This window comes from Callospermophilus lateralis, chromosome 19, assembly GCF_048772815.1.
Source record: "Callospermophilus lateralis isolate mCalLat2 chromosome 19, mCalLat2.hap1, whole genome shotgun sequence".
NCBI lineage: Eukaryota > Metazoa > Chordata > Mammalia > Rodentia > Sciuridae > Callospermophilus > Callospermophilus lateralis.
In genome coordinates this window covers 20,692,998-20,719,027 of record NC_135323.1, presented here as the reverse complement: position 1 = coordinate 20,719,027, position 26,030 = coordinate 20,692,998, and the positions used below count along the sequence as shown (strand labels likewise).

The 26,030-nt window shown below is 53.4% G+C and overlaps 4 protein-coding genes across 9 annotated transcripts; 2 read left to right on the top strand and 2 right to left on the bottom strand.

The window, feature by feature from the left end:
- Positions 1-492: 492 nt before the first annotated feature.
- On the top strand, positions 493-5,950 carry Aldoa (aldolase, fructose-bisphosphate A). Of its 3 annotated transcripts, none has more exons than XM_076840998.2 (9): positions 493-601; positions 3,112-3,244; positions 3,340-3,551; positions 4,217-4,271; positions 4,367-4,527; positions 4,837-4,920; positions 5,027-5,201; positions 5,365-5,564; positions 5,659-5,950. In XM_076840998.2, exons 2-9 carry the CDS (start codon positions 3,133-3,135, stop codon positions 5,752-5,754), a joined length of 1,095 nt encoding a protein of 364 aa, XP_076697113.2. In that variant the 5' UTR covers positions 493-601; positions 3,112-3,132; the 3' UTR covers positions 5,755-5,950. The 3 variants fall into 3 exon arrangements, with proteins under 3 accessions (XP_076697113.2, XP_076697115.2, XP_076697114.2); XM_076841000.2 differs by lacking the exon at positions 493-601 and adding an exon at positions 1,594-1,752; XM_076840999.2 differs by lacking the exon at positions 493-601 and adding an exon at positions 2,730-2,909.
- A 1,962-nt stretch (positions 5,951-7,912) lies between these two features.
- On the top strand, positions 7,913-16,071 carry Ppp4c (protein phosphatase 4 catalytic subunit). Its single transcript, XM_076840275.2, has 9 exons — positions 7,913-8,041; positions 8,252-8,414; positions 12,640-12,691; positions 13,227-13,277; positions 13,486-13,587; positions 14,143-14,316; positions 14,408-14,534; positions 15,348-15,537; positions 15,622-16,071. The coding sequence occupies exons 2-9, from the start codon at positions 8,317-8,319 to the stop codon at positions 15,749-15,751; spliced, it is 924 nt and encodes a 307-aa protein (XP_076696390.1). The 5' UTR covers positions 7,913-8,041; positions 8,252-8,316; the 3' UTR covers positions 15,752-16,071.
- Positions 16,072-16,533: 462 nt separating this feature from the next.
- On the bottom strand, positions 16,534-21,296 carry Tbx6 (T-box transcription factor 6). Of its 2 annotated transcripts, none has more exons than XM_076840496.2 (8): positions 21,147-21,296; positions 20,163-20,397; positions 19,002-19,269; positions 18,749-18,895; positions 18,602-18,672; positions 17,413-17,486; positions 17,149-17,332; positions 16,534-17,064 (listed from the first exon to the last, which is right to left on the bottom strand). In XM_076840496.2, exons 1-8 carry the CDS (start codon positions 21,193-21,195, stop codon positions 16,851-16,853), a joined length of 1,242 nt encoding a protein of 413 aa, XP_076696611.1. In that variant the 5' UTR covers positions 21,196-21,296; the 3' UTR covers positions 16,534-16,850. The 2 variants fall into 2 exon arrangements, with proteins under 2 accessions (XP_076696611.1, XP_076696610.1); XM_076840495.2 differs by lacking the exon at positions 21,147-21,296 and adding an exon at positions 20,480-20,597.
- A 383-nt stretch (positions 21,297-21,679) lies between these two features.
- Positions 21,680-24,940, bottom strand: Ypel3 (yippee like 3). 3 transcript variants are annotated; one of them, XM_076840665.1, is made up of 5 exons: positions 24,824-24,940; positions 23,973-24,155; positions 23,826-23,869; positions 23,506-23,614; positions 21,680-22,165 (listed from the first exon to the last, which is right to left on the bottom strand). In XM_076840665.1, exons 2-5 carry the CDS (start codon positions 24,087-24,089, stop codon positions 22,076-22,078), a joined length of 360 nt encoding a protein of 119 aa, XP_076696780.1. In that variant the 5' UTR covers positions 24,090-24,155; positions 24,824-24,940; the 3' UTR covers positions 21,680-22,075. The 3 variants fall into 3 exon arrangements, with proteins under 3 accessions (XP_076696780.1, XP_076696779.1, XP_076696781.1); XM_076840664.1 differs by lacking the exon at positions 24,824-24,940 and having other exon boundaries at positions 23,973-24,813; XM_076840666.1 differs by lacking the exons at positions 23,826-23,869; positions 24,824-24,940 and having other exon boundaries at positions 23,973-24,148.
- Between the last annotated feature and the right edge of the window lie 1,090 nt (positions 24,941-26,030).

The following is a 26,030-nucleotide window of genomic DNA, read 5'->3' as shown; positions in this document are numbered from 1 at the left end:
AGTGTCAGGATTTAGGGATGCCCAACCACACCCTGTTCATGAACTCTTGGTTATTTTAGGAGGTGAGTATTTGCCTGCATCTGCTCTCCCTCTTAAAAAAAAAAAAAAAAAAAAAAAAAATGGAGCCACCATGGGCTCCAGAGTCACTGGGAGGAGGGAATCAGAGAAGGAGGCGTGGGAGGAGGCAGGGTAGCCACCCCATCTAACTGCCTGTACTCCTTTCCCTCCCCACAGACCTCGGGTCTAAGATTGATTTCTCTTGACAACCAAGAGCTTCAGTCTAGGTCTCCAAGGAAGAAATTTCCTCTGAAGTACCGGTGAGTGGGAGGGGACCCCTCCTCCCCCTAGGGCAGACCCAAGGCTTCCTCCTCCTTCCCCCACGGAGGGCCCCACGCTGGCTTGAATGTCAGGGGCTTCAGGTTTCCCTAAATATAGGTCCTTTGCCGGGGATCCGTGGCGGCGAAAGGGCAAGGGTTACCTAGAAGGTCGGGGACATTTGTGTGTGGGGGGAGGGCAGGAGCTGCCTTATAACCCAGTGTCCGCCTGGCTCTCTCGCCGCCGACCACGCTCTGCCAGCGCCTCCCTTTCAGCCTCGCAGCAGGTGGGCAGCTAGCCTAACTCCGCGATGTGGGGGTGGGCCGAAGGGGTCGGAATGGGGGAAGGATTCGGGAAGCTCAGTAAATATCTGGGAGCGCGGAAATCGGAAATCTGCGGATCAGCGCGGGGTGGATTTTGTATTGGAGAAGGAATTCAGGTTCAGGGAAGACGTTTCAGGACACTTGTTTAGGCCAAGTCCTAGGCGGTTAGTTTCCGCACAGTCTGGTTTTCAAGTGTGCACCAGCAGCGGGCGGAAAGCGCATGTGCCAGAGCAGGCCAGGCTGGCCTTCCCGGCCCGGAGCCCGACTCCACGCTGACGCGGGAACCCCTTGCCAGGGCGGGACCCCACACCTAGGGGGAGGCCTCGCTATGGCTCTCTGCAAGCCCAGGCCGCTCTCTTCCGCTCCCAGCGTTTCCGTTCGCCGCCCTTCTCTCCGCCTCTCTTGCGCCTGAGTTAAGGACTGGGAGGGATCGGCTCCGCGCCGAGCAGGACAGCCCACGGGCGAGGCAGGCAGACGCCCGACCTCTTGATTTGGTTATGATGTGACATGCGATGCAACCACGCTGGCCGGAAGCTGGGGCTGCCCTGGCGCGGGGATGGTACCTGGGAAGAGAAGCCAGCCTTCGTATCTTTTGATTCTTCTATCGCTTTTCCCCCACCTCCCCATCCCCATTTCATCCCGTGCCAAAATTCCGGCTGAGTCACGGCGCTCCAGAGCGCGCCAGACTGAGTGGGGGGGAAGTACAAGGGAGGGGAGGGCCCTGGCGACCCGCGGGATGTGGCCCGAGTCACGTCCTGGGGGGATGGGGGAGGGATCGTATTCTCGCTGCCTTGTCCCCTCCCAAGAGCCGCCTCCTAGCTTCGCCTTTCTGGGCGGCCTTGCGCACTGTCCCTCGCCTGCAATTGGACGCCTCCAGTCCCCGGTAAAGGAAAAAACCCAGAGGAGGGCGGAGCGGTGTCTTTAAAAGACCAAAGTCGCCTCCTCCTGCCCGCCCCCTGCGCCGCCCCCTCGGGATCTGAATAGGCTTCGTTCCTCTCGGAACGCGCGGCAGAACCCGGTTCCGGTGACGACTGCAGCGTTCGCATCTCAGTCCACCCGCCAGCCCACCACCCTCCGCCGCCGCACCCCACAAACCCGCCCCCTTCTGTGCCAGGTGAGCGCCCCTAGCCACGTGCGAGGGTCTGGAACCATGGAGAAGGATCCTGGGGCAGTGGCGGGTCGGGCGCCTTCGCGGAGCCCCCACCCGGGGACTGTGGCCAGTATCTTCCCACTACCACCCCACAGACTTGCTCTCCAGGCCGCTACTCCCTAACCCTCTCCAGCTATAGCTCCCTCGGTCAGCTGCGCAACGCAGCAGCACCGCGCTGAGTCATGGCGGGGGAGGAAGCAGGACGAGATGAAGGACCATTACCCCAATCCCTATCTTTGCAGGGACCCCTGGTACAAAGTCGTAGGGTCCCTTTGCCTCGATAGAGATCCCGAAAGGCAAAGAGGGGAGGACGCAGCTTTTACTTGCCTCAGGATTTGCACAACTGGGTGGCGGGTGATTCCTGCCCCTGGAGACCCTGAGCCCCTGGTATTGGGGGGGAACCCCTCAGCTGGGCCTGATGACCCATTAACACTTTCCCTATCTTTCCTTGTGATCTTGATTCTGAGCCTGGAACAGCTGCAGCCGTGCAAACAGACAGGAGCATTTTTCAGGGAAGGGGTGGGGCGCTTGCCTCCCCCTCAACATTTCTCCTTCCCTGTATGAGCAGTGAGCACGGGCGAACCTTACCCTTCCCTCCACCTCCGACTGGGCTTGCTGGGCTGCCCTTTCCTGGGCTTTCGATTGCCTCCTACTTTTTTTTCCTAACACCCTCCCCTCACCCTGGGGGGAGAATCCTGACCTTGGGATGTCCTTGAAGCCTTGGAGCCTGGGCCAGCCCTGGGATCTTGGGCGGACTGTAAGGAACACCCTAATAGCAGTCAGGAGATCTGGGTTTTAATCTCAGACCTGGCCCCCGGGGTTGTGGTGTGGCTGGATGCACAGATCTTTACCTTCTCTGGGACCTTTCATATGAGATTTGGGGCCCTCTGCCCTACTCATGACCTTTAAATTCTAAAATACTTCGGTTCGGTTTTGTTTCTAGGCAAGGTGACCCCATGGCAAGGCGCAAGCCAGAAGGGTCCGGCTTCAACATGACCCGCCTGTCCCTGGCTATGGCTTTTTCCTTTCCCCCAGTTGCCAGTGGGCAACCCCACTCTCAGCTGGGAAACACCCAGCAACAAACTCAGGAGCAAACCCAGCAACAGACAGAGTTAGGAAAGGTACAGGAGGAGGCAGGCCTAGTATAGGGAAGTCGGGTGTAGGGGAGAGTTGGGGACAGGAAGTGCCCCAGGACCTGCCAGGGTGTGGGGCAGGGGAGGTAGGGATCATTTCCCCTGACTTCCAAGAAAGGGGCCTGGTTCACTGGGTGACCATGAGAAGTCCCAGCTAACTACTCTACCCCCATCTGTCTCCTTTACCCAGGAACCTGCTACCACCAGCACCATGCCCTACCAATACCCAGCACTGACCCCGGAGCAGAAGAAGGAGCTGTCTGAGATAGCTCACCGCATTGTGGCTCCGGGCAAGGGCATCCTGGCAGCAGATGAGTCCACTGGTACGGTGCTGGCCCAAGACAAGAGTGGGAGGAGGGCCCAGGGTTGGAAGTGACAGGTCAATCTCTTTATTTTCCCATGTGATGCTCCCTTCCAGGAAGCATTGCCAAGCGGCTGCAGTCCATTGGCACTGAGAACACCGAGGAGAATCGGCGCTTCTACCGCCAGCTGCTGCTGACTGCTGATGACCGTGTGAATCCCTGCATTGGGGGTGTCATCCTCTTCCATGAGACACTCTACCAGAAGGCGGATGATGGGCGTTCTTTCCCCCAAGTCATCAAATCCAAGGGTGGTGTCGTGGGCATAAAGGTGAGGGAGCAGGGCCTTAGGATTTAAGTTTGGAAATGAATGAGAGGGAAAGGAATCCAGATTAATAGGGCAGGGGATGAATATTGAGTTGGGGGTCTAAAGACTAGGGTGGAGCCTTGGTTACAGGCTTTATGGTGTACTCGGACTTGTTTGTGTGTGTGTGGTGCTGGGGATCAAACCCATAGTTTCCTGCATGCTAGGCAGATACTATAGCCGCAGGTGGCATTCTTTTTTTTTTTAATTTTTTTTTTTTTTCTTTTAGTTGTACTGTTTATTTTTATGTGGTGCTGAGAATCGAACCCAGGGCCTCGCATGTGCTTGGCAAGTGCTCTACCACTGAGCCACAACCCCAGCCCTGGCATTCTTGATCCTTATAATTCTAAGAGCAAGGTATTTTCCCACTTACACATGAAAAGCCAGAAGTTCAGGGAGGTAAAATCATTCGCTCGGCATTAGTGAGTGGTAGAGCCCAGGTGTCCTGACACCCAATCCAGTTAATATTCTTGTGGAATAATATTCCAATGTATCACACCTTACAGGTCTGGGTGCAATAACTAAGTAAAAATATGGGCAAGCTTGGAGAGGTCGGTGAGAGATTAAGTGAGTTTGGGGTTGAGGGAGGAGGAAAAGATACTAGAGATCATTACCCTCATCCACCCCAACAGGTAGACAAGGGTGTGGTGCCCCTGGCGGGAACAAACGGCGAGACCACCACCCAAGGTGAGAACTGTTTGGATCTTTCCCCTGCCAGCCAGCGAGTGGAGATGCATCCCTCCCTCCCCCACCATGCTCTGACTCTTTCCTTTTCTCTTCAGGGCTGGATGGGCTGTCTGAGCGCTGTGCCCAGTATAAGAAGGATGGAGCTGACTTTGCCAAGTGGCGCTGTGTGCTGAAGATTGGGGAACACACCCCCTCATCTCTTGCCATCATGGAAAATGCCAATGTTCTGGCCCGTTATGCCAGCATCTGCCAGCAGGTGGGACTGCAGGTCCCCAAAAGGCCACCTCCATGGGCTAGCTTGCCCCCCATCTGCCAGGATCCTACCTCCCCGAAAGCTGCTGTTCCCAATACGCACTGAACATGAGGCTGGGCCCTGGGAGGACATGCTGTAAGGCAGAGGGGCAGAATAGGGATCGCCTGGTAGATCTGAGATGCCTGTCAGCAGTAATCCACTGAGGGCATTCCTATCATCATCAAGATAAGATCCTGGCCAATGGCTGTGAGGACCTGTGGGTGGGGTTCTAGGTGATGAGGCCTTGTGGCTACTCTGTCCCTCCCCTGACAGAATGGCATCGTGCCCATTGTGGAACCTGAGATCCTTCCTGATGGGGACCATGACTTAAAGCGCTGTCAGTATGTAACTGAGAAGGTAGGTTGCCTGTCTGCTCGGCCGGGATGGTGTGGTGGAATGGGCAGCTGAGCCCAAACCTTGGGCTCACACCCTACCCGTCCACTTTGACTTTGCCCTCCTCTAGGTTCTGGCTGCTGTCTACAAGGCTCTGAGTGACCACCACATTTACCTGGAAGGCACCTTGCTGAAGCCCAACATGGTCACCCCAGGCCATGCCTGCACCCAGAAGTACTCCCATGAAGAGATTGCCATGGCAACTGTCACAGCACTGCGCCGCACGGTGCCCCCTGCCGTCCCTGGTGAGGCCTACCTCCCTTGTCTTGGCCTCCCGGAGGTAGATGAACTGTGCCTACAACCCTGGAGCCCAACTGGTCTGCTTTCCAGGGCAGTGTCTAAGGGCTTCTTCCTATTTCTTGGGTCTCTGGCTAAAGCCCCACCCCTATTTTGACCCTTGTTCTATAGGAATCACCTTTCTCTCTGGAGGGCAGAGTGAGGAGGAGGCATCTATCAATCTCAATGCCATCAACAAGTGTCCCCTGCTGAAGCCATGGGCTCTGACCTTCTCCTATGGCCGAGCCTTGCAGGCCTCTGCTCTGAAGGCCTGGGGTGGGAAGAAGGAGAACCTGAAGACCGCCCAGGAGGAGTACATCAAGCGAGCCCTGGTAAGGCAGGGGCAGATGGGGGCAGGGTGTGTCTGGGTGGATGGGAGGGACTCTGAGAAGAGACCTTCTCACGCTGGCTCCTCTCCCCTCTTAGGCCAACAGCCTTGCCTGTCAAGGAAAGTACACCCCAAGTGGACAGGCCGGGGCTGCAGCCAGCGAATCCCTCTTCGTCTCTAACCATGCCTACTAAGCTGAGGCATTCTCAGGCTGCCCCCTCAACACTCCAGGCCCCTGCTCACACTCACTCTTCAAGAGGGGGCCACATGGGGCTCCAGGCTCTTTCCCATCACTCTTGCCTCCCTCGTGACTTTGGTGTGTGGTGTTTGTGTGCGCTAACTCCATTGCCCCTTCCAGCCCACTGCCAATAAACAACTATTTAAGGGGGAGTCTGTTGTCCTTGTCTTGTGGCATCTAAGGCAGGGTGGGCCAAGGGAGGTGGCTGAACAGGAAAAGGGTAGAAGGGGTGGGGTAGGGCCTTCCTCTGTTTTTTGCTTACTCAGGGCTTTGAGAAAGGCTGGGAGCTTGTCAAATTTTCTTCTAGGCTCCATCCTGTCTAACTAGCAGTATATGATAAGGTTCAGAGTTGGGGACTACAGGTGTCACCACTTAAGTCTTATAAGGCTACAGTCTTGGACACAAGGGTACAGAAGACCCCATGACTAAAGTAGCCACCACTATGAAAATGGGTGCTGAGATTCCCAATTTATGCTTATCTTGCCCAAGATGCATTGTTGGACACATCTAATGTTCATCTCCTAATCAATGCTATCGAGCTCTATTTCCTCATTTTAATAGGAGATGGGTTTAGAAATAGCTTCTTAGGCCTCTCTGGACCTGGAATCTCCCACATACCTGCGCCTTGACATGCAAATACACACAAAATGAACTACAGAGCTCAGGTTCCAGGTTAAGAACTGAGCTGCTGCATTCCAAGAAGCCATAATGAGGGCCTCACATTCAGCCCCAGGCCATGCTGTGAATCCTGTCCTATCACCCAGTCCTGGGTGTAGCAGAAACTAGACCAGTTCCTAGCTGCTGCAGATCTTAGCCATTATTACGGAACTGAGTAGTTCTGCCACTTCACATATTTCTTGCAACCTCCTCACTCCCACCCTTTCCTGGTGCAGATCCTTTCCATTCCAAGCTTCCCTCAAGAAAAAAGTCTTGACCTTTCTGATCTCCCTGATCCTACAAAATTCCGACAGTGATCTACATAGCACTGACTGGATATCTACCACCTTCTAGGAATTTAAAAACTTAAGTCTCTCCCTTCTGTCTGCTTATCCAAAACCAAACCAAACCTGGGCTGGAAGTGTTACCCAGTGGGAAAGCACTTGCCTAACGTGTATGTCCCTGGGTCTGATCCGTAGTACTCCCTGTGGTAAAAAAAACAAAAACCATCTCTATAACTCTTCGAAACTTTGGGCCATTTCTCTTAGCCTCACTCAACTCAGGAAAACAAAATCTGAAGTAAAGCAAGTGAAAACAAGGTCAGTAGAAGACGACGCTAAGGACAGCATGATGTATAAAGGCAAGGGGACTGGAAAGACTGTTTAAAGATCAATAGTTACCTCTTCCTGCAGCAAAAGACTAGGGAAGCAGAGAAGTTTTTAATGCCAGTTTGGGGAATGTTGGTCTTTTTAATCTTTATAACAATGTGAGTTCCAGAAGCAGTTAAGGAAAAAAAGAAGGAGAAAAAAAAAACCCCAAAACACCTAGAACTGAGAACACAGCTTTTCTGGATTCCAAATTTTTAGCTCTGCAACCACAACCAAGTTACTTAACTTCTCTGAATCAGTTTCCTCCTCTTAAAAAAGGAATAAAATGTTCAGGCAATAGAATGGTGTCAGGTGTTGGTTTTGTAATAGGGACGTCGTGCTGACTGAGGCACAGGCTTAGAGCAGGAAGGGCGCGATCCTTTCTGCCCCAAACTTTGGAGCTCCTCCCTGACAAAGATTTCTCTGGGGCAGTGGGAAGAGACATAGGTTGGGATTTCTTCCTTCACTGAATATTTATAAATGTCTACTGGGCCAAGACTTACCCTAAGCATTGGAGCTGCAATAGCGAACAGGCCCCAGGATTGTAGAAGGGGAGGCACGATGAAATGGGTAAACAAAAACTTGTAATATGAAGTGATTCAGCCTAGCGAGAGCCCAACTTCATCTTGGTTTTCTTACTGTAACGGTAGGGGGTTGGTCTGCGTCTCTAACACCTCGCAGCGCCCAGGTGCCCAGTCCGCATCCGCTACCCCCCGCTTCCTTCAGCTCTCCCATTCTCCGCCTCTAGGGGTGGCGAGCAGGGCGCGGCAAAGGAGAGGGGAGGCGTGTGTATGACGCCACATCCGGCGCGCGCCGGAACTGGCCTCCCTTTGCTTCCGCGGCGGGGCCGGAAGTAGAAGCGGCGGTGGCGGCGGCCCAAAGCGGAGGGAAGGAAGGAAGCAAGCGAGTCCGAGAGCCCGAGCCGGAGTCGCAGCGGCGGTAATAGTCTGAAGCCCCTCTAGGCCACCGTCCTTAGCGCGGGACCGCGGGGTTCGACGGGAGTTAGTGGGGGGGGTGCGGCCTGAGCGGTGGGACGCTGGGGATCCCGGGGCTGATGTGAGGGGAGGCGGGGGGGCCAGCCCCAGAATTTAGTCGCCCCCCCGTGCCCCGCACGGACACTCTCATCCGCGGGCTGGTCTTCTTTCCCAGGAGACCCCTGTGCGGTGCGGAGGGGGCGGTGGCCCCGACTCTGACCCGCGCCGGGGGGGTGGGCCATGGCGGAGATCAGCGACCTGGACCGGCAGATAGAGCAGCTACGGCGCTGCGAGCTCATCAAGGAGAGCGAAGTCAAGGCCCTGTGCGCTAAGGCCAGGTGAGCCCCAGAAAAGTGAAGCCAAGCTGCCACCCAGGGGTTCCGGCCTGGGGCAGACCCAGCTCAGAACTTTGGGCTTGCCCCATGCTGGAAGCTTTCCCGAGAGGAGCAGAATAGTTCCGCTTTCCTCCAGGAACTACCTAGTCTGCCAGGGGAAGGTAGATGTGGGTAAAGACTTGAAAATATTAGATTTTATGCTTTGAGTGGAATAAAGGAGAGTTACAGAAAGTACTTAGAAAACTCAGGGAAACAACATTGGGGCGAACAGAAGCAGCTTCTTGAAGGGACTGAGCTCAGGAAAAGAATACAAAGAGGTGTAAAAGGAGTGCTTGCAAGAACAGAAGTTAAAGGCATTGACTTATGAAATGATCTTAATCCCAACAACAACCCTTTAAAAGAGGTGGTTTTTGTCCCCGTTTTACAAGTGAAGACTTAGATGTTCAAAGTTTCTAGGAAGTGTGGAATGGAGTCTGAAGCTATTTTGTGTCCTGACATTTTTCAGGCCATATGCAGTAAGGTGGAGTTGGATCAGTCTCATGCTTAATCTAGGAGGTAAATAAGCCAGAGTAGAATTAAGCATGATCTAGATGGACACCCACTTAAGAGTTCTATGGGAAGTAGAATGATGTAGTGATTAAGGGTCCAGGTTTTGGAATGCGGTGACTCTAGGTTTGAATCTGAACTCTGCCTCTTACAAATGTTGTTGATCTGGTGCCTCAAGGAAAAAAAGTTTTTTTTATTTTTGTTTTTCGTACCAGAGATTGAACCAAGGTGCACTTAGCCACTGAGCCACATCCCCGGCCCCTTTTTTATTTTTTTATTTTGAGACAATCTCACTGAGTTGCTTAGGACCTTGCTAAGTTGCTGAGGCTGGCTTTGAATTTGTGATTCTCCTGCCTCAGCCTCCCAAGCTGCTGGGATTACATGCATGCATCAGTACACCAACAAGGGCAAGTTTCTTTATTTGTAAAGTGGAGATGATCATGCTTAGTAGGATGGTTGTGAAGCTACATTCGGTGAACTGGTGCTTGAGGTAAACTTTTGGTCCAGTGTAAATGGCTTGACAAACACTAGGTGGTATTATTGCTATTTGAAAAGGCAAGAATCATATGGGCTGAAACTATCAGTAAAGGCTTCTAAGAGAAGATGGGCACAAAGAATAAAGATAATTTTGGTTATCTGATAGGGGCAGGACCAGTGAGAAAAGTCATTCCAAGTAGGATGAGAGGAGCAGAGGACTAAAGATATGTGGGCAGCAATTGAGGAGACAGTTTTCCTGCTTCCTTTAGCGAACTGTTTGACTGTGACTTCCAAGCTGGAGAATTATAGAAGAGCTGGAGAATTACCTGTTTATTGAACAATAGATCCACTAATAACCTGGTCCCCCATCATCCTCCCATCCAACAAACCTATAAGGTTGGAATCTAATTTGCTCCATTTTACATAAGAACAGAAAGGCATAATTATAGGTCTAGTGACTTGACTGAGATCACCTAGTGAGGAAGTAACAGAGCTGGGTTCTAAATTTGTGCCCCTGATATTATTTGGTTGGCTCTTCTCCACTCAAGACAGACTCTTAGCAGTCAGATAGGACCTGTGTGGGATTGATAAACATACTAGGCTTCTTTTAAAATGCCTGTATGGAGCTTTACTCTTTTGACAGCTCAAGAAAATCTGCTTGCTGGGTGCAGGAGTGCACACCTATAATCCCAGCTACTCGGGAGGCTGAGGCAGAGGATTGCTTGGGCCCAGGAGTTCAAGGCCAGCGTGGCAACAAAGTGAGACCCCATCTCAAAAAGAAAAGAAAGAAGAGACAAGAAAATCTCCCTGACCAAACCAGCTCTAGGATGTTTTCAGTTCTCTTTTCCTCGATTCTGATTGGCATTTTTAGGAACTTAAATCTTTTTTCCCCATAAATTTTATCTTCCCCACAGGACTTGGATCAGTGTGGTAATGATTATAGCTGATGCTGGGATAGCATGCTGGAGTTTTCAGAATAAGCAAATTTATGTGTACAGTCTCCATTCCAGCAGCCCTATGGAATATGCAGGACAGGAGGAAGCATTTACTCTATTTTATAGAAGATCAAATTGAACCTTAGTGTAGATATCTAGTCTTACACTTTGTCACACAGTAAGTTATCAAGTTCGAGAGGAAATGAGTTTTGAGCCCAGGTTCTTGACTATGCTCCATGGTCGTTGATAGCCAGACAGAGACATTTCGATATGGGGTATGATAGGGAGCAGGGAGCTCTGGAGGACTGAGGAGTGGGAGGACCCTGCTTAATTGAGACTGAAATGTAGCTAGAAGGTACTAGGTTGAGGTTTGAGGTGGCCTCTCTTATCTTAGGCTTAGTCAGAATAGGAACCAATTTTAGCACTTGGCCATGGCCTGGGGACCCGTCAGAGACTGGCTGAAGCCAGTAGTTTCAAACACTTCAGCTTACTGAGAGGGTACATAGAAAAAATTAAACCCATGGAACCACAGAGGCTTGCAGTAGTCTGAACTGAAAAGTTTTTGAATTGGGCACTCTTCGGTGTGAATCTCAGCAGTGTGACCCTGGTCAAGTCACTTTACCTATATAAGTTTTTCGAGTCATTGTGAGGCCTGAATGAGATTCTGCCTATCCAGGAACAGGGCCTAGCACATTATTAGGAACTTACAGAAGGTTTATTAGTTGTGGAAATAATGGGGAACAGTTGTGAGTCACTTTAGGGCTAGTGATGTGCTGCAAGTGATAGCTGGTGTCAGAGAACCTGGTTCTTGTTCCTTGAGTGCACCAGTGCTGTGCTGCCCCTGAGTTATGGTTTTGCAGGAGGAAGACTCCTGCATTTGATCTTGCTGGGTTTCAGGTGTGTCTTGGGTTTAGTTGAAGAGACTGGCATAAATTCTTACGAGATTGAGCTCCCAAGTTCCAGTTCAGCCACTCTCCAGCTTTGTGGCCTCGACTCTGCCACTTTAAGCCTTGCTTTGTTTATCCATTAGATGAGAATGAAAAGAACCCCCTCACCCAGTCTCTCAGAAGGGTCATTATAAACAGTTGCTATGGAAGGATATTCATCCCAAGATTCAGTACAGGTGGGAGAGCCCAGTTGCTCTTCTGGCCTCCTGGACCACCGTCAGTGCTGCCTCCTGTTGGAGAAAGCTAAGGCATACCTGCCTTGTACTCAGAGAGTCCCCTGAGGGACAGATGTGAATCCTCCCATTCCCTGTACCTGGGGAACTCCCTTAGTGGGAAGAGACTAGCAGAAACAGTGGGGTGGAGGAGGAGCAGCGTGGGGCCATCCCCCCTCAGAATAGCTCCATAAAAAGAGTCAGGCCCCCTCCTTTAACCCTTCCCACAAAAAAAAAAAAAAAAAAAAAAAAAGGCCTGGAGCCAGGCTTCTCTGGTTCAAATCCCACCTTTGCTTCTGCCACCCACCCAGCAGCCTCCCATGTTTCAGCTTTTACATCCTCTCTGTGAAACATCTGTTCTTGCCTTTGAGGGTGACTGATGGGGGGCATCTGTGCATAGCTCCTTATAAACAGTTGTGGCCTGTGGTGTGAGCCCCAATGTTCAATGCTACTCTTATCAGGAGCAAAATTTGGAAATACAGGTGCTACTTAAGCTTGGCACCTATAACTGCCAAAGTGATTTATGTCATCCTCACTCAAGTGGAAGTAGACTGCATTTCCAGAAATAAAGTCCGCACCTTCTCAGGTGTGCGGGGACATCCATGGACAACATTGAAATAAATGTTGAAAATGTAGGAACAGTGCATCCTCCCTTTGAAGGTGCATCTGATGGTTGACCTGCCGGGGATACCACCCTTGTCTTTGGACAGTCTGGGAGAAGGGTCTTGGGACTGGTAGACTAATATCAGACTTCAGTTATGGGACAGTTAGGGAGAGCTCTAAGGGAACAAGGAGCTCTGTCTCCCAAGAGTAAATACTGGATACCTGAGAGGGAGTAGCAGGGGAGTCAAGGCTGGAAGTTACAGTCTGCATGGAAGGGCTTGGATGCTGGGATAAGAGCTGGTACTTTGTCGTGTTGGCAGCTGGGAGCTTTGGAAGGGGTTGAACAGTGGAGGGCCATGGTCAACTGATCCTGGGGAAGTTGAACACTTCACTCCTGCCCCCTGGCGGTTCAAGGACCACCTCATGTCCTCCCCTCCCCCCCAAAAAAGGTCAGGAATTGGGCTGGGCTGTCCTGGCTGTGGTGACCCTGGTCTTCTCCTGTCTCCAGAGAGATCTTGGTAGAGGAGAGCAATGTGCAGAGGGTGGACTCCCCAGTCACCGTGAGTATACTCTGTCCCTGAAGCCCTGGCTTGATCTTTTGAAACACCATAAGTCCACCCCTCATTCCTGGGGTCCCAGGGAGCCCAGTGTCTGTCTCCTCTCCTTTCTTCCTGGGTGCCCCACTCTAAGAAATGCATGTTTTGGGAATTTTGATTTGTTTGGGATGCTCTTGGCTAGGGCAGGGGGAGTCCAGTTTGGTGAGTGACTCTGGTCACATTTCTGTGGCTCTGCATCTGTAGTTTTATTCTGGGTACTTGGAAGGAGGGAGGGAGGGGCCAAGTCCTCCAGGAGCAGTCAGTAGCATTGGGAAAAAAAAAACCAATTCTGGCCCCTGTCAGTGGGGCAGTTGGTACTCAGGGTGGGATGGCGGGTGACACTACAGCAGGCTGACTCTGGGCAGATAGTAGATGTCCAGCCTGGAGTTGTGGCAGCCTCAAGAGCCATGAGTCTCTTGAAAGCATGGGGTGTTTTGGGAACAGAGGGGCCATCCCTCTGACCACTGCGTGAGTGCCAACCCACCTTCATACTTTTCAGGTGTGCGGCGACATCCATGGACAATTCTATGACCTCAAGGAGCTATTCAGAGTGAGTGTAGGGGAAACTGGGGCTTGGGAGCTGGGAGTGACTGGAGGCCCCACTTACTGACAGGGAAGTCCTTCCTTTGGTGGCATGAAGGGGAGCAGGAAGCTTCTAGTTGGATGGACCTTTTGTGAAAGAAGGGCCTCAGCTGGATAGGAGCATGGGCCGCTGCAGTGGTCCAAAAGACCAAGCAGAACCTTCTTCCTCCCCACAGGTGGGTGGCGATGTCCCTGAGACCAACTACCTCTTTATGGGGGACTTTGTGGACCGTGGCTTCTACAGTGTTGAAACCTTCCTTCTACTCCTGGCACTTAAGGTGGGAGCCCCGGGCTTCTAGAGCCCATGCCTGGGCCGTCCCAGGCCAGCCTTTCTGTATCCTGGCCACCATCATTTTCCCTTCCATTTTTCCACTTTGGAGCTGTGCTGCTGGCTCTGGACTGATTCTGTTTGGTGGGCTGTTGCCTTGACTCAGGGCCATCTGACCCAGCCTTGGACAATGAGCTAATGGGGCAGCACTGGGGGAGAAAGAGAGGCTGGCTTTGTTGAGAAGGTGGCAGTCACTGAGGATGGCTGGATACATTGTCCATTGGTGGAGAGAGGTGGAGGGGCCAGAGAGCCTTGAGCATCACGGAGGACCCGGGTCTGGCAGGTAGAAGAGTAGCCGTTGGGTTTGTAGCTGAAGGCGGGAGGGGTCTGTTTACTTCCTCTGAAAGAGGAGCTAGGGACCTGTGAGGCAGATGACACTGTATGATTTATGCAATAAATGACATGAGTCTAGGCCAGGACAAAGGTTATGAACACAGAGTGAGGCTGTCAGACGTGTGGAGAAACAGAGCTTGGATCCCAGCCCTGGTTTGGTGGCCACCCCTAGGTTCGCTATCCTGACCGCATCACCCTGATCCGGGGCAACCATGAGAGCCGGCAGATCACGCAGGTCTATGGCTTCTATGATGAGTGCCTACGCAAATATGGTTCGGTGACTGTGTGGCGCTACTGCACTGAGATCTTTGACTACCTCAGCCTGTCAGCCATCATTGATGGCAAGGTAGGCTGGCCACGGGACTCTTTGAGGCGGGAGTGATGGGGGAGACTCTGGATCTGTGCCTCCTCCCTCCTGGTCTTGCTCTCCCCTCTAGATCTTCTGTGTGCACGGGGGCCTCTCCCCCTCCATCCAGACTCTGGACCAGATCCGGACAATTGATCGAAAGCAGGAAGTGCCACATGATGGACCCATGTGTGACCTCCTCTGGTCTGACCCTGAAGGTGAGGGGTGGGCAGGTGGGGCAGGGCCAGTCTGGCGGTACCTTCTTTAGTTGAGACATGGTTAAAGCAAGGACCTTGACGGGACAGGCTAGACGGGAAGCGTGTAGGGAGGAGCAGGGCAGGGCTGGTCCACACTGCCTTCTGTCCTCCACCTGTGGGCTGGCTGGACCCTCCATGGGGAGCAAGGGGGTATGCTGGATCCCAGAGAGGGGGTCATGGTCAGAAGGCTGTTTAGGACAAAATCATTGGCTCCCTGCATGGCAAGGGGCTTCAGGACCTGACAGCAGCTTCTTCATAGGTCAGACCTCTGAATGAAAGCTCCCAAGGACCCCTCGCGTTGTGGGAGTCCCTGCTGCTGTGGAGTAGAGCTGAGAGTTACAGTCAGGACTCTTGAGTACCAGCCGAGGGCCCAGCCTCCCATTTGTCACTGCCACTCAGACTGCCCTGCCAGGTCTAGGGTGACCTTTCACTCCTCCTGGGCCACGACAGTGCTTATTCGCGCTGATATTGCTGGTGGCTCTCACGAGCACCTCCTTTCACTCGCATGCACACCTGTTTGGACAGTCCATTGAATGGTCACTGTGATTAGGAGGTGGAACGAGACCCCAGCATTCTTTCGCCAGCTCATCCGCTCCAACATTTGCAGTCCTCTCCCCCAGAATCCCCTGGAACATATATATTCCAGGGGAATCTTGCTGCCCGGGATTCTGGTTGATTGGAGGAAGGTGACAGGATATTCACCTTTAAGGGGCAGTGGGCAACCAGAGAACCCTTGAGGACCTCCTCTCCCCATCTCTACCTTATTTGCCTCAGACACAACAGGCTGGGGTGTGAGCCCCCGTGGAGCCGGCTACCTGTTTGGCAGTGACGTGGTGGCCCAGTTCAACGCAGCCAATGACATTGATATGATCTGCCGTGCCCACCAACTAGTGATGGAAGGTTACAAGTGGCACTTCAATGAGACCGTGCTCACTGTGTGGTCAGCACCCAACTACTGCTACCGGTGAGCTGGTGGGACCAGGAGGTCGGGATGGTGATGGGGAACCTAGGCTGACCCGTTCCTAACTCTGCTGCCCCCTATTTCCAGCTGTGGCAATGTGGCAGCCATCTTGGAGCTGGATGAGCATCTCCAGAAAGATTTCATCATCTTTGAGGCTGCTCCCCAGGAGACACGGGGCATCCCCTCCAAGAAGCCGGTGGCCGACTACTTCCTGTGACCCTTCGGCCCTGCCCCCTCCAACCTTTCTGGCCCTTGGACCACTGTGACTCTGCCCTCTCCCCAGTTGGAGGCTGGGCAAGGAGGGGCTGTCCCCAGCTCTGCTCTTCCCCCAAGAGGGCGTTTCAAGGGTGAGGACTTTCTCTGGAGAGGTTTGGAGCCTTAGCTCCATGCTCCTCCTCTCCTTTCTCCCCACTTGAACCATGAAGTTTCCAGTAATTTTTTGTTTTTCTTTTTTCCTTTTTTTTTTTTTTGTTTGTTTTTAGATAAAAGTTTTGAGAAAAAAAAGAAAAAAAATTCTAATAAAAGAAGAAAAATGGTTGTTGGGTTTAAGTCAGTTTTGATTGGGGGTGAGCAGAGATGATGGCCTGGGACCTGGGTGGGCAGCAGGACCTTCACTCCTTGGCCCTAATCCCGCCAGGAAGGCAGCTCTCCAGTCAGTCCGCTTGCCCAGAGCCTCCAGTGACCACTCCCAGAGGCCTCCTCCATGCCGGGTAAAGGAGCAGCCTTGTTTAATTCTCAAAACAGCTAGTGTTAGGAAATTCAGATTTCCTCCATTTTCCTAAGGAGGAAAGTGGCCCAGAGCAGGTTGATTAGTGAGCACAAGGTCATAGAGCTGGAAACAGGCAGTTCTGGATCTTCCTGGGTTACTCCACAAAGCCTTCACTGGCCCAGCCCTGCCCAGGGCCAACACCACAAACCCAATGTTTCCTGAGCCCTGATGTCTTTTTGAGTTTTATTAACAAAAATACTCTGGTCCTGAGAACAGACTGGTGTGGTTTGCAGTGGTGGCAAGTGGGGCCACAGGAGGTGGAGATGCTGGGCTGTCTCCATTTGGCCAGGCAGAGCCTCCTTCCATTCACACGGAGGTGAGAGCCGGGAAGGGGAAGCTGGCCCCAGCTGGACTTCCAGCAGCCTGGCTTGGGCTTTGAAGCCAGAGGGGGTGGGAGTGAAATCAAGGTGTGAAGTGGGGTGGGGGACAGGCCCAAGGCAGCCATTTGGTGTGGGGGATGGGGACAGTGGAATGAGGGGGCTACAATGCTGGGGGAAGGGAACTGGAGATTGTGATGGAAGATGAGGCAGAGGGGCCCTGTGTCGGCTCAGTACATTGGTTTGGAGCCCACGTCCAGGTATCCCCCAGGGCCTGGGTATGGCAAGGGGAAGGGGCCCCCTTGAAGGAAGTGTGGAGCAAAGGATGCTCCTGGTGGAGCTGCTGGGTACCCTGAGCCCCCAGGCCCAGGCTGCAGCTCCAAAAATGCAGCTGAGTAGGGGGCTGGGCGCCCAGAGTCTGGAGCCTCAGGGAAGGTAGGGTTCCTGAAGTAGAAAGACAGCTGTCAGAACAGGAGAGAAGGGACACCTGAAAGGAGCATTCCAACCCTGTGTCCTTGTCCCACTCACCTGGATGGTAGGTGATTGGGAGCCCCATGGAAAGCTGCGGGGTGCAGGAGATAGGCCTCAGCACTGGGGCCACCACATGGAGGAGCCGGGGCAGGAACAGCTTCCTGGGGAGCTGAGGCCTGCTCAGGATCTGACTCACGAACGTCCCCACCCAGGGTGGAGTCACAGGGACCCCCTGGTGTATCTGGGGAGACAGAAGGGGCAGGTTGGGCCAGGGAGGATCAGTGTTACAGGCCTGGCCCCATCACTATTAGGACAACTAACCTCCACTCCCATAGGCCTCTGTGGCTACTGGCTCTGGGCCTCGAAGTTTCCTCTTCACACGGGCATCCCGCTCCCTGGGGAACAGTGGTGATGATGATGATGATGATAATGATGATGATAGTAATGATGATGATGGCACTATTAGTACTTACCAGATGCCAGGCATTTCACCCTCCCAGGGACCCTATCAGGCAGGTGCCATTATTATACCCATTTTACAGATGAAGAAACTAAAGGCCAGAGAATCAAGGGATTAGAAGCAGAACTGGGATTTATTCCCCACTTGAGCTTTCAGTGCCCTACTGTTTTTAGAATCAGTGGAAACTCTCCCAAGCTGCAAGTCTAAGGCATGGCCTGATCCCAGCCCATTTCCCTCTGCCCCATCTCCATCAGCTGCCATCTCCTATCCCCTCTTTGCCTACTGAACTCATCCCTTTTGTCTCAGGTCAAGCAAAACTTCCTCAAGAAAGACCTCCCTGTCCTCCCACGGTGCCACAGACCCTTCCTCATGCTGTTTATCACAGTCACACTTTTACATTTGATGGAATGATCCTGTGGGTCATGTCCATCTCTTCTGACAGAGGGTAGGGGTCCCCCCGGAGGGGGCTGTACTCAGATGCCCAAGTCCTTGCTATGAGCCTAACCTAGCTTCCCATCACCTCCCTGACTTGCCTTCTCACCAACTCCATTCCCCTCACATGGTAGGTATGTCCTGCCTCAGGACCCTTGCACTCCCACTCCCAAGCATGCTTCTTCCCACTTACCACATGGCTTCCTCTACTTCCTTCAGGTCTTTCTTCTTAAATGTTCTTTCCTCGGGGAGGCCTTCCTAGGCCATTTATCCACTACCACACCCCAGCCTTCCTATCCCTTCTTCCCTGATTTATTTCTCTTTAGAACATAATGCTAACTTATATTTTATTTATTTATTTATTTTGTTTACTTACCTATTAGCATTATCAGCATCATGAGGACACAGGCTTTGATTTGCTTTGTTTACTTATGTGTCCCCCATGCCTAGAACAGTGGCTGGCATACAGCAGATGCTAAATAAGCATATTCGTTGACTCAATGAGTGAATAAATGTTTTTATTTACCATTGCATTCCTGACATCTGACACAGTGCTGGGCACATTAGAGAGCAATTAATAAATATTGTTGAACGGATCGGTGAATGGACAATGCTCACCTCTTGCAGTTTCTGCCATTCTCTCGGAAGCCTTTGGCAAAGGGATTGGCTGCAATCTTGAGTTGTGTGATCTGGGGGCACAAATCCAGGTCAAAGCTCCTGCAGCCTGGGCAGGGTGCTGTTACCCCCTCAAGCAGAGTCACTCACCCTTGGGTTCTGGTAGGCTGTCACAGAGATGAACATGGTCTCAGGGAAGCGAAAAGAGGCCACGCCCCCCCAGTGCTGGCTGCAAAGCTGGGCGGCCCGCACAAGGTGTATGCGGGGCTGATACTTGTGCATGGAGTGCAAGATCAGCTGGAAGGGAAGAAATGGGAGTGATTCCCTGTCCGGGGGCCCCAGCCTTAGCCTCTACCTAGCACCACCCCTAACCCCTATTCTGGAGTTCCAGCTTGGGCCTCACGTGGCCATGGGGGTCCAATGTGCTATTGGTGAGCTTGACACGATGGAAGGACACAGGCTGCCGCATCCAGTGGGCACCAGTGGCAGGAGAATCAGGGTGAATATAGACACGATCAGGCAGGCGGGGCTCTGCCTTGCCGCTGGGCTCCCAGCGCCGGCCCTGCCAGCGGTAGCGAGCCCCATCCACTGGAACCACATCCAGAAGAAACAGGTAGCGGGCCTCAGGGTCCAGGCCAGTGACTGACACTCGGCAAGCAGGAAACATGCGCCTGCACAAGGCAAGAGAAGGGAGAGGCCTGGAGCTACCTACTGGCCAGAGGCGGGCCTAGTACCAGTAAGGGGACATCAGGTAGTCAGTTCTGGCAGAGAAACATCAAGGGAGGTGGAATTAGAACCCAAAGGCAGAATCACAGAGTTGGAAGACTGACTCCATTTTACAGATAGAGAAACAAATAGGTAATCTGACCAGGATCACAAAGCAGTTTAGAAGCAGAGCCTACTTGCTGAAGGAGTTGTGGCTAACTTTTCTCCCTGCAATATTGCCAGGAGTCTCATGCTCCCCACCTTGGTTTCCTTATCTGATCTCTATCACCAGCCCCTACGGCTGTTAATTTGCTTCAGAAAAAATAAGACCCTACCTTCAGAGAGGAGAGGATTTACCATGCTAGGGCCTGAGCTCCTGTCCAGATAAAGATCTTGTCACAGGCCACACACTGATCACTTGAGCCTCAGAGGTCAGCCCAGACCTAGTCACATATTGATTCCTATTCAAATTAAACATGGAGCTGATCCAGGTTTCCCTGAGACTGGCCACCAGCTTGATCCCAGACATAGTCTAAATCCTGATTCCAGCCACAGACCCACTCCTGATCTAGGCCACACACTAACCTATAAACCAGTGAGACTTCCTGACCCTGGTTCAGACTGATCTGTGACCCTTAATAGATTGACCCCCAAACCCAACCACAGACTCTAAAATTGACCCTTGACAATTGCCACAGTCCTGATTCCATCCACATTCACTCATGCCCCAGGCCATAGTCAAATTCTGAACTTGGGCTGAACTCCAGCCCTGAAGAAACTCCCAGGATCTATCTTTCTGGTGTCCAGGATCTATCTTTCCCAAGAGACCCCAGAAGAAATTGGTCTGGCCAGCCCTCACCTGCCAGCTTTGGTGATGATCATCTCTGTCCCCACAGCGCTGAACTCCTTCCACAGCTCCTGGTTCTCCAGGCTCAGGCTGACCCCAGGGAGGGAGTGAAGGGCTTCTGCAGCTGGTGGGGCTGGCTCAGTACCCAGGGTAGGGGGCAGTAGGGGCAGAGGTGGGGCTGCAGCTAGGGTGCGGGGACCAGCCTCAATCCCGGACAGGAAGCAATCCAGTTTAGGGGTATCCAGATCTGGAGATGTGGGGAGAATGAGGAACCGGCCGAGGGTCACAGCCGCCAAAACCCCTACCCAGCAGCAGGTCCCACCGCTCACCGGGGTAGCGGTAGCCCTCTGCCAGGGCGGGAGGGAAGCTGGAGTCCCCACCGGGTTGGGGGGGCCCCAGACGGTAGCCGGTCCCCAAGGAGGGGTACAACTCTCGTGGATGATACATGTTGTAGTCCCTCTGGCTTCAGGTCACGCTGCCTATAGTCCCCGGGTGCTGAGAGATGCCCCCTTTATAGCTCACAGCTCAGCCCCTTCCAGACCCGGGATCACAGCCCCTCCCCTCTTTGAGGCCCTGGAGGTGGGCTGGAGTGGAAACCCCTGGGGCCTCGAAGGGGTCCAAGAGGGGGCCGGATACCTGTACCTTCCCCTTCCCCTCCCCCATGGGCGGCTTCATTAGCCCCGACCCCCTGCCCCCTCATTACATAATTAACTCCTCGGCCTGATTGATCCCCAGGGCTCGGACAGGGACGCAGTTTGGCGCTTCCGGACAGCTGGTCCCCGTTCCCACGGGGGGAGCCCCGGCTAGGGACAAGCTACGGGGGGCGGGGCCTGGACCCTGGGACCTAGCCCGTAGTCCTGAGGCAGACCCTGGCGTCTCAGATTTTCTTGCTAGTAATCTCCACGCCCTCACTTGGGAGAACTGGGCTTGGAGGAAAGGAGCGTAATTGGAGGGAAAGTGCCGGGTTGGAGGGAAGCGGCCTGAGCTAATAATTACGTGGGACACTGGAGAACTCGACGAGTCCGCAGCAGAGGACCGAACCCATTCCTTCCTGATTCCCATTCTGAAAAACCTCTACCCTTCACCAAGTCTCAAAAGTTGAGGGACGCACGTAGCTCTACAGTCTCCACTTCTAGCGCAGGGTTGCCCATAAGGTCCAACCTCGGCACGCTCGGAACTACACTTCCCAGCAGACTGTGTGCGAAGGCGCGCGTGAAGGAGATAAGTAGACTGCGCTGGGGCCTCTGGGAGTTGTAGGCTGGACGAGGGGGGCGGTGAAGCGGGCAGCTTGGCATCCTCCCAGGAGACCTGCCTCTAGGCGGCGGCCAAGCACTAGCGCAAGAAGACGTAGATCACTCGAGGTCAAGGCCTAGGGCCAGTGTGGGCTCAATGATCCCACAGGTATTGGAGACCAGCCTGGAAGGCCATGTCTAAACCATGCCCCGTGGGGGTCCGGAACGGAACAGGTCTATAGGGGCAGGAGTCTTTATTCCAGTTTCCCCCTACCGGATTCCACGTGAGCCTGGGGCTGTCGCCACTTCATTGTTTTATTATATACAAACGCTACAGAACGAGGGGAACAGACGTGCGTGGGGTAAGAGGGGCTCGTTGGGAGAAGTTCACAGGGCAGACGGTGTACTGGGGCCAAGAGAGCAGCACACAGGCCATATCTATGGGGCAGGCGGGACTGGAAGGGGTTAAAAACGAGATCCAAGCCAGCCAGATCGCAGGGAAATGCGGGGGTGTCGTCCCCCCTTCTGATCTCCCCCCCAAGGTCACAGTGCATGCAATAAAATATATGTACAGGAGCTGGATTCTTCCTCTGCGAGGCCCTGAAGGTCCAGAGCTCCCTTCAGGTGGAGGGAAGCCAGTGGCGCCTCCTGGCGGCCAGGCCAGGCTGGAGCCACATGCGTCAGGAGCCCGGGTCAGTCCCAGCCGTTGTCTTTGATCATGTGGTTGAGTTCAATGATGTACTTCCCCTCTTTGTACTTCTGGCTGCTCTCAAAGGCTTGCTCCTGAAAAAGGGGGCGGGAAGCAAGAGCTTTACCATAGACACAGGGCTGGGGAATGGATCTGATTGGCCTCATTTTACATATGAGGAAACTGTCCCAAAGAAGCCAAGCTACCTGCCCACAGACACAGAGCTGGTAAACAGCAGGGCTGTTCCTCACTAATAAGGAGTAGACAGAACTCTGAATCATGGGTACTTTTTAAGCACTGACAATCTCAACAGAGAAGACATGAAAGTATTTAAAAGATTTCATAGTCCTCAAGCAAACTGGTGGCTTGAGGGTCATTTCAGCCTACACATGGTTTTATTTGGATAACAGAATTTCATGAAAATAACTTTAGAATGTGAGAGGCTTGATCCCTGTGCCTCAAAACAAACAAACAAACAAACAAACAAACAAACAAACAAAATCCCCAAAACTTTAATATACTATAGGCACATACACTTACTCCCATTTATCCTAGCCTGCTCTTCCTCTCTGTTATTCCTTTTGCAAATCCATATTATCTGCTTGGCCTCAAAAACTTGAGTTTTTAATCTCTTGCCTAGGCTACCTCTTTATTTTTCAGAGGTCCAGAGAAGCCAAGCCACTTGTCTAGAGACACACAGCAAATGTATGGCAGGGCCAAGAGCTGAACTCAGGTCAGACTGTCTGTTTTATCTGGGGTACCCACTTCACAGAGGAACTCCAAGCAATGCCTGCCCAATTCAGTACCTTACAGATTCCCAAGAGCATCTTCCTTTGCTACGTCTAATCTGATCCCTGTTACAATCTTGGGTGCCAGGTGGTGGCTTTATCCTCCAATGTCAGATAAGGAAATGAGACTCAGGGTAATGAAATCAGATCCTGGAGAGCAGCAGTGGCAATGTGGCAATGGAAGAGAAGGCCTGTGGACCCAAGTTCCATGTTGCTCTGGGGTCTTGAGCAACTTCTTTGATCTTCTGAATGATAATATAAGCCAATGGGCAAGGATTTGGAGTTAAGAAGAAAGAACAAAAAAGAACCGAATAGGATTCTGATTCCTATTCTGATCAGTTTTATGTCTTGGGCAAATTACCTAACATCTCTGGGAAATATATGCCAGGCACATAAAAGTGCACAGTATATAAGCATTCTAAAACAGAGATGCTGATGCCTTTGAAGGAAGGGGTGGATTATGAGAAAAATTCTACAAGTGCCTGTAGGATGCAAAAGAAGAAAACATGGTCAGGGGCTGAAAAGACAGTTTGGCTTCTCTCTGAGGGCCTATGCACTCTGAAAAGTTGCCAGTTGACCACTTGTGAGAAACAGGTGATGTGAGGTCAGGTCAAAGGTTACCATAGGGTCAAAAATAATTGACTCACATATTTCCAGCCCAAAGTGGTCTTGCAGTTCTCGCAGTGGATGTCAGCGACAGCATGGAGGCCTGTCAGCAGCACCCGCTCCTCGGCTGGCCCGCAGCCCACATTCACCCTGCAGGGACATGGGGCAGTTTCAGGAAGTGTCCCACCATCGCAGAGCCCTCCTCCAGCTTGTATCCACTGCATCTGTCCTTATAATCCAAGAGAGAGGTGATCACGGTATCCTGCCTGACCCAGGGGACTCTGGGAGTCTCAGCATGATACCAGGGGTCATAGGTCACAACAGAGGTCAGGAAAAAGAAAGGAGGGGGCCAGATACTCACACAGAATTGAAGAGGTAGGCACGCCCCTGACTGCCCTGGAAGGACTAAAGGGTGGGAAGGGGAGAGGAGGGGGTCAGGGTTACTGGTGGGGAGCTGCCAGACAGCCCATCTAGCCTCCCATTCCAGCCTCAACTGTAGCCTGGTTACCTTGGAGATGAGGTCGTCGTGGTTGGCCAGGTGAGCGCGGCAGTGGGCACAGCTATACCTCCGGTGACAATCATCCAAGTAGGCCTGAAACGTCTTGGGCTTTGAAATCCGCACCATGGCGGGGGCCAGGGGCAGTGGCCCCACGCGGGGAGCGGCCCACGGGGAGCAGAGGGAGCCCAGTGCCTGCCAGGGAGGGAGTAGGTGGGCTGTCAGGACCCAGGCCACACACATGCAGGCACGCCCAGAGCCATGGGGACTCTCTGTCACACTTGGCTGCTTTCTCCTTTCCCCAGAGCCAGCAGCCTCGCCAGGGACCAGAGTCGTTTCAGTTTTGACTCAGTGAGGAGGCCTCAGGTTGCATCAGCAGGGAAACTGAGGCTAGGAGGAGCTCAAGGTGAGTCACCCACCTGCTTCCAGCTTCACCCCTGTTGACCTGGCAGTTGAAGCTGGAGGAAGGGGCTTTAGAGTGAATGGACTGTCAGTCCCAGATCAGCGGGGAGCACAGGGAGTTAGGAACTGGCAGATCCTTAAGACTTCATTTGGACTGCGGGTGGGGCTACTCTGGGGTCCAGGGAGTTCACCTGGAGAGAAGGTCCCTCCCTCACCTGGAGGAGGCAGGAGGCCCTGCTGAAGGTGGAGGGTTACCTAATAGCGGAGGGGGCTCTCACCCGGGGGCGCTGAGACCTCATCTCCACCGAGGGAATCTTACCTGTATCGCGGAGCCTTACCTGAGACCCCGGGGCTCACCTGGGGCGCGGGGGGTGGGGGGCGGGCGCCTGGGGAAAGGGGCAGTCCTCGCTGGCGGGGCGGGGGCGCGGGGTGACGCGCAGCCCTGACGGTGCGGGCCTCACCTCGCCTGGGCGCGCGGGGCCCCGGTCCGCGGGGTGGCCTGGCCTGGGAGTGGGGGGCGCTCCTGGTGGGCGCCGTCCCCCCCGGCCCGGGTTCGCAGCCGCCTCGACTTGTTTACACCGAGACCAGCTGCTGCCGCGGCTGCGGCGGGAGGGGGAGGGGGCCGGCCTCCAGTCCCGGCGGCCTCCGTGGCCAATCGGCGCGCCGCATGCAAATGAGGGGGCGCGTCATACGGCGGCCAGCGCAGGCCTGCGCTGCCCTTCCCCCTGCTCCTGGCTGCTGCCGGCCCGGAAATGCGGCTGCGGCCCTCGGCGGCCACGGCCTGGTCACCTCGTTGGCATCCCCCGGTGTTTGAAGAGGCAAGGATCTGAGGGTCCTGACCCTGCGCAGGGTTAGGAGAAGGGTAGTATCAGCACGTCCGGTCCCGGGAAATAATAGTCATATCTGCGTTTCTCCACGGCCGGCGCCTCACTCTAATCTAATCTCTGCAGCAATCCTTTCAGGCAGTCTCTCCTATTGTCTCCCTTTTATCAGAGACTATGGCCCAGAGAGGTCTAGCATCTCTCTCGAGCTGATCAGCTGGTAAGAGGCAAAACACCTCACTTTGGCCAACTCCATGGTCTTTGCCATACCACCAGGAACAGACTTCTAAGAGAGGAACTATCTCTTAGAAGGGAAGAGCTAAAGTTGTCTATTGCTGTTGGGCTCCTGGGAGCACAGGCCCTGGAAGAAGCCATGTCCTACTGATGAACTTCATCTCCTCCATGCAGGCAGCCTCCTGGGGTGCCCCCTACCCCTCAGGCTGGGTTAGGGCGCCTCTAGTGAAAATGTCTGTTTAAGTCATGTGTCTGCCTTGCTTTGACTTGTTCACACTCAGTATTTGTGCAGTGGGAGTCTCCCTTCATTGAATGAATAAGGTTTCAGGACTGGAGGAGACCTGGGCATGGGAACTTGGTATGATGGCGGTTCAGACAGACCTATGGACTCACCCATGTTCACCCTCTGCAGCCTGTTGAGGCCCACAGGGGCAAAACGTGGGGGAAGTCAAGTGCCTTGCTGTGTGCTTGGGGCTCTTAAAGGAGAATGGAACCAATTAGCCATAGACAGGGGCCAGGGCACCTGAGTTGACCCTGTAAGGGACATTCTTGAGAGTGGAGGCCAAGCTGGCACTGGGTGTGGCATTACTCTGGATCTGGAATGTAGTGGAAC